This window comes from Phascolarctos cinereus, unplaced genomic scaffold (assembly GCF_003287225.1).
Source record: "Phascolarctos cinereus isolate Bilbo 61053 unplaced genomic scaffold, phaCin_HiC Scaffold_4;HRSCAF=312, whole genome shotgun sequence".
NCBI classification, from domain to species: domain Eukaryota; kingdom Metazoa; phylum Chordata; class Mammalia; order Diprotodontia; family Phascolarctidae; genus Phascolarctos; species Phascolarctos cinereus.
Window position 1 is genome coordinate 128,524,961 of NW_027555847.1, and position 6,305 is coordinate 128,531,265.

General features: G+C 49.5%; 1 protein-coding gene across 1 annotated transcript; it reads right to left on the reverse strand.

Annotated features, from left to right (window-relative positions):
- Positions 1-4,077: 4,077 nt before the first annotated feature.
- NPW (neuropeptide W) lies at positions 4,078-5,800 on the reverse strand (the record flags this gene model as incomplete). The annotated part of the gene is made up of 2 exons (XM_021006512.2): positions 4,078-4,520; positions 4,997-5,800. A coding segment is annotated over one exon (666 nt), but the record flags the coding sequence as incomplete, so codon positions are not given.
- Between the last annotated feature and the right edge of the window lie 505 nt (positions 5,801-6,305).

The window sequence follows — 6,305 nt, forward strand, 5'->3', positions numbered from 1 at the left end:
AGTCACTTAACCCCAATTGCCCTCACCAAAAAAAAAAAAAAAAAATCAGGTTAGAAAGTCTAGACATAATGATAAGCTAGATTTCTTCTAATGAGTTTCCTCATAATGAGTTATGTCTGATTTTGCATACAAAAACAACGTATATTTATATGTAACCTTAGCATCCATTTAACCTGAAGGCTTCACCCTAGATCAAGGGATTGTTTGGGTCAGCATCTAGCAAGAACCATGGCTCACAGGCCCCTGTCTGGAATCGAGAGATGGAGTGTCTTGTTCAAGGAACAACAGGGAGGCCAATGTCACTGATCTGAAGAAAATATGATGAGCTATAAGGTGTAAGAAGATTGGAAAAATGGAGGGAGGCAGGATATTTTGGTTACAAGTAAGGAAAAATTGTCTAGGAATAAGCAGGAAGTTACTTAGTGCCCCTGAAATTGTAGATTACCTGTAAGTGGAAGAGGGTACATAACTGCTGGAAATAAATGCTGTTTGATGCCAGGAATATTAACAGTTTCTCTTGAATAATTAACCAAAAGTCAGAGGCAGGGGGCTGGACTAAATGACCTTTTGGAGAGCAGAACCTAAATCTATGCAAAAAAAGAGTCACTATCCAACAGAGTTAGGTCCCAGGGGCACTGTGAGTCAGTCTCCCTTAGTCCTTCTACCTTAGGTGGGTGGAGTGGAGAAAGTGTAGGGAAGATAGAAGGAAATAGAGATGACTTTTTAGAGTCCTCTTTAATCTTATTTGAGTAGTCCAACATAGGAAGTGGCCTCTCCAAAGTAAAGACCGTCTCTCCCTGTGTTTTTCACTTTCCTTCAAGTTCTTCCCATGCAGGTACTCTAGGCCAGGGCTTCTTAAACGTTTTCCACTGGAAACCTCTTCAGCCCTTCTTAAACCCCATATGGGGTCTAGGCCAGTCTCTTCTGAGCCAACAAATGAAAGAGAGAGGGGTTTTCTAAGCACCTCAGAATGTTAATGACTTATTGTCCCCAGGGACAGATCCAAGTCCCCTCCCCCCACACACGCACACAGGATAGGGGATAGGAAGGGAGAAGTTAATGGGAGCTTCCTCTCCCCTGCCAAGAGCAGGGAGAGGTCAAGACAGGGATGAATGAGAAAGGGGCTTGGCTCCTTAGGGCAGACTGAATCAGAGCAAAAAGATGAAAGAACAACTCCGAACCTCTGTAGATTTGACCCACTGAGTTTGGTATCTCCTTTTGCTTGATCTGAGCTTTCTATTAATTCCCTACCAAAGCCTAGTTTATAATTCCTAGTGTTTGGGGGGGATGGGGAGGAGGTATGTATGAGAAAATTAAGAGAAGGTCCTCCTCAAGGAGGCCAAGAAGTTTGAGGCTAAGAACCCTGAGAATTGGAAAGCAGCTGAGGGGATGGGGCAGGCAGGTAAGGAGAGCAGTGAGATATGTAAATTAAAACCACTGTGCAAATGTAAGGATTTTTAGGGCACTTGTCTTACAAAACAAGATGCCGAAAGAAAGAGACTGTATAGAAAAGGACAGACACGAGCACCTGGCCTGCAGACAAAGCCCACAGGCAGTCACATATAGGTAGAATAACACAAAATCTCTGAATCTCAGAGCTGGTGGGGAACTCAGGGGTCATCTAATCAAAATCTAGAATAAGGACCCCCCTCTCAAATATATCTAGCCAGTAATTATACAGCCTTTGCTCAAAGATCTCCTATGGCAGCCTATCCCATCTTGAGTAGTTCTACACAGTTACTCAAACAGGAAATCCCTTGATCTACTGGACTAGGGCACCTCCCATGCAGCTGGACTCTTTGTTCCATGGTGAGGGACCAATGGTGCCTGGGAAGAGAGTCTGGGAGTCAAATGAAGCAAGGTTGAAGCCAGCCTAGATGAAGCCGGTGGTGTGAAGCACTCACCTATCAGGATAGGGAGGCAAGAACTCTGGAGGGAAAAGAGTTAATTCTTTCCAGTCATGGTCTATGATCCAAATGGAAAGCAGTTTACTCTCCATTTGGAATTTATTCCCTTCTAGAAACTGGAATATTCCCTTCTAGAAATTCTACCATCTTTCAAAGCCAGGCTCAGGTATTGGGGGTTTTCTCTGATTCTCCTCGGTACAGTAGTATATGATCTCTCCATCCCTAGCGCCATAATTCTCATTGAATGTATGAACAGTGCCTTGTTCATATTTTGAGATTCCATGATGTCAAGAGAGGCAGTGTGGGCATAGTACCCGGACTCTCACTGCACTGGACCTCTGTCTAAGATTACAAATTACAGAGAAGACACAGGTTTGCATCGATGGATCCAGTCCCTGTCTCTATACTTATTCTATGAAGTAAGTGGCATAGCTAGATCCTCTACCAATGCAAGTGGCAACCTCCTTCACAATTTAGTCAGTGGTCTCCATGAGCTGTTGTGGCAGAACAAAACCATCACTCAGTGATCTGCCCTCTGGTGATGAATGCATTTGAAATTAGCTAGGCTAGTCTTCCATAGATGACCATACAAATGGACACTGGGCTGTGCTCACAGTCTTCCCAACTTTGTGGGAGCTACCAGAGGTTTTGCTAATATAGGCTTCCAAACCCCAAACTTATCCCTGAGCCAAGACGAGACACTGCAGGAGGAAGGTCTTGCCCATCCACAGTAGGTACCAAATAAATATATGTGGAATAGAATAATTGCATATAGCCAGGATCGTGGCACAGCACTGGTTCTGGAGTGGGAGGATCTAGGTTTGAATCCTGCTTCTGACTTACCTTGAGCAAATCACTTAACTTTCCTGGTTCTCAGTTTCCTCATCTGTCAAATGGACTTAGAGGTGGAAAGGCCTTAGATGGCCTTTAAGGTCCCTTCCAGTTCTAGATTTATAATATTATGAGCTATGTTTGTGTTTTATCCTCCCTATTGGACCGTGAACTCCTTGTGGGCAGGACCCCAGTCTTTCTAAAGACCAAGCCTTATTCATATGCATTCTCCCCAACTCCAGGCAAAAGAAATCTGTACACAGCAGGTTCTCAGTGAAAGTGTTGAATGAATGAGGAGAGAAAGAAAAAGTGAGAGTACAGTAAGTCCTGCTAGCCAGATGGGATGGACACAAGCCAATTAGCATTTACTCAGCCCCAAACATTTCTGCTTTAGATACCTTGTTGCAAGGTTATGGATTTAACTCTGCAATGAATCTGCCCCTATAGACCAAAAGGCCTCATTGTTCAAACGTCATCTTGGAGCTGGGAACAAGGCACCAACACCCCAAAGATATTTTCATGGGGATGCACTGCCCTCTTCTGGAGTTTCTGAAGCATAGTGGTAAGACCTGAGGCAAAAATGTCCCTGAATTTTAGAGAGGAAGAGGAGAGAGTGAAAAATTATCCTAGGGAGTGATCTGTTGTCTTCTTCCAGTGCTGCTCCTAAGTGTCAAAAGGAGATTAGGGTGATCTGGGGGCCAGGATGGGGATGGGATAGCCAAGAACTCACTAATTACCTGTTCCAGTAGCCAATAGAGGACCCTGGGGAATAGCTGAGTAATTTCTGGACAGAGTGCCTCTCTTCAGGCCAACAGGTTGCTCTGGGGAAGGAAGACTGGATGGAGCTGAGACCCAGAGAGGGAAAGCCCAGCTCTGATTCCTTAGGCAACTCTAAGAGGCATAGGGGTATAGACCTTTTCTAGAGGAAAAAGAGACAGCACAGCCTGGAGTTCCAGACTCCTTCCAGGAGCAAAGAAGGAGGATTCACCCATCTGGGAAAATGCCACCCCCAAGTTCCTTCCAGCTATTAGGTTTCTGCCCTGATTCAAAGAGCCCCGGAACAGACATACCTGGTCCCTGCTACTTTGACCACCCTCCCCATCTCCATTGTCTGGTTCAGTTTAGAACAGATATAAAGTCAACAAACATAGAGGGGGGATAGGTGGGAAGAGAGGCAGTAGTTCCCAACTTAACCAGTACCCTGAGTAAGAGTTGGGAGAGGGGAATTGGATTATCCCTAGGGAAGAAAGGAAATCTGCAGAGAAAGGGGCAGGGGCTGATGACATTTACCAGAACACAACATCACTATTTGCACTGTAGGGCAATATACCAAAGTACACAAGGGACTGGGAAGAAAGGAAGAACTCTGGATTCCATCCCTACTGGCCTCCTCCAGAACAAGCTGTAGTGTAGGGTGGGGATGAAAGCAGCAAACCAGAGAAGGTCAGGTGCATTTTAAATAGTCATTTTTAATGAGAGCAGATTCCTACAGTAAACAGGGAAGGTACGAAGACCCCAACAAAAAGACAACGATTCTGTGAAGGAAAGGGAAAGGGGGCGGGATATAACTGGAGACCCCAGTAAGTGTTGAGTCATTGTTCCTGAGGGTTCTGTGATGTGTCTGCTCCTACCCTCTCAACCTCTACCCCACAACAGGCCACAGTGAAGCTGAAATACAGGCCCTGGGATCCCAAGACATTCAAAACTGGGGTCAGGAATTGGTCTGTAGGTTTTGGAATGCCACAGTCGAGGGAGGGCACAGGTGTCTCCTGTCCGAAGGTTCTGTAAGGGAAGGAGCAAGGAAATTGAGCTGAGTAAAGATGGGAAGACCCACGTGCCCCTCCCTTCCCCCAGCTAGAACCTACTAGAGAGGAGGGAGAGGATTTCCCTAGGTACCTTCTTCCATGCAAACATTTACTTCATATCTCCAAGCCTCCCCCTCCCCTAAGCCCCAGTTTTCAGGTATCTATATCCTCTGCCTCTCTGCCTCTGCTAAGTCTGAGGCTCAAGCAACCCTGAACATACATGGGACACTTGGGGAGACAGGCTCATATAGACATATTCTGCTGACTCAGACACAACCCTGGGGTGAACTGGGGCTGCACCCACCTTTATTCTCACACTAAACAGCAGCAGTCACATTTTCACAGGGTCAGGGACCAACACACTCATACTAACATTCTCCTTCCAGGGCTAGCCTGCTCCCACCCATGCCCCCTGACTCCACCAGTCCCACCTCCTTTCCGAGCCTTAAGTACCTGGCAGGTCAGGATGGGGATCCAGCGGCAAGAAGTCTCCTATCTAGCCCCGAGGAGGTCCTGCAGGTGCACTGTCCCGGAGCCTTTCATCACCAACAGGATGGCTCGAACTCAGGTTTCCTGTCCAGCGTCCTCCACTTAGCTCCCTGCGGTTCCTGCGCTGCGTCTCCGCGGGGCTTCCTCGGACACCCGCCAACAGCGTGGTCCAGGCAGGGGGTTGTTATTCCAAGCAGACAGCTCTCGGTCCGCGTCTCTGTTCCCCTGGCCCGGGCTCGATGCCACAGTACGGCGCCACATGTAAGGTGAGCGGCGAAGGCCCATGAGCAGCCCCGAAGCCCGGCCCACTGTGTGGTAGCGGGGGCTTGCCACGTGCTTGTACCAAGCACCGGCAGGCAAGCTCAGGAGCAGCAGCAGCAGCAGCGACCTCCAGGACACCCCGAGAGTGGTCGGGGGCCCTAGCCCGGTCCTACCCACGAGGAGCGCCAGGGCGCCGGCTCCTCCTCTCCCAAGCACCGGTGAGCCCGGCTCTGGGTGGACGCCGACGGGGCTGCCGCCGCCGCGGAACCAAGAGGTTCCACAGGAGTGAAGCCTGGGGATGCCCTGAGTGGGCAAGGGGTGCACCTGGGTGCTGCCTTGGGTGTGCAGAGGAGCTAGAGACTCCCCCGGGCTTTGCAAGGGGTACGCTTGAGAACTGCCCGGGGTTGGCGAAGGGGATGAGGCTGAGATAAGCGCGTCCCTGGGGTCCACAGGAGGTGAATTTGAGAGCAGTCGTAGGCAGGGAGTGAGGCTGTGAGCTTCCTGGAATCAACAAGGGATAGGCTTGGGAGCTTCCTGGGGTTTGCCGGGATAAGTCTGGAAGCTGCTTGGGGTCGACAGACGGTGCAGCCTGGCGCTGCCTCGAGTCAGCAAGGGGTCTCTCTCAGAGCCGACAGAGGTCTCTGCTGGAGACCTCGACTGGGTCCAGCTTGGGTCGGTAAAGGGTGCAGCTAGGGTCTAGTCAGGGTCGCTCTGGCCTAGGTCACAGTCTGGGGGCTCGAGACTGGGATTTCGATGCCAGGGATCAGACTGCTTCTTCACGTTTGGTGCTGGAGCAGGCTCAGCTGACAGCAGGGGAGCAGAGGATGTCACTGTATGAGATCCGGCTCCACTCAACTTATAACCGAGCGCTGAAAGGGAGGAGGGGGCGGCATGGCAGTGGAGGCACGCCCCTTCATACTACTGTTCTGTTTCATTTGGAGTCCCACTCTGGGAGATGAAGAGTCGCCCCGGGGATTTGGGGATATTCTGGCGAGAGGCCAGGTGGTGGAGA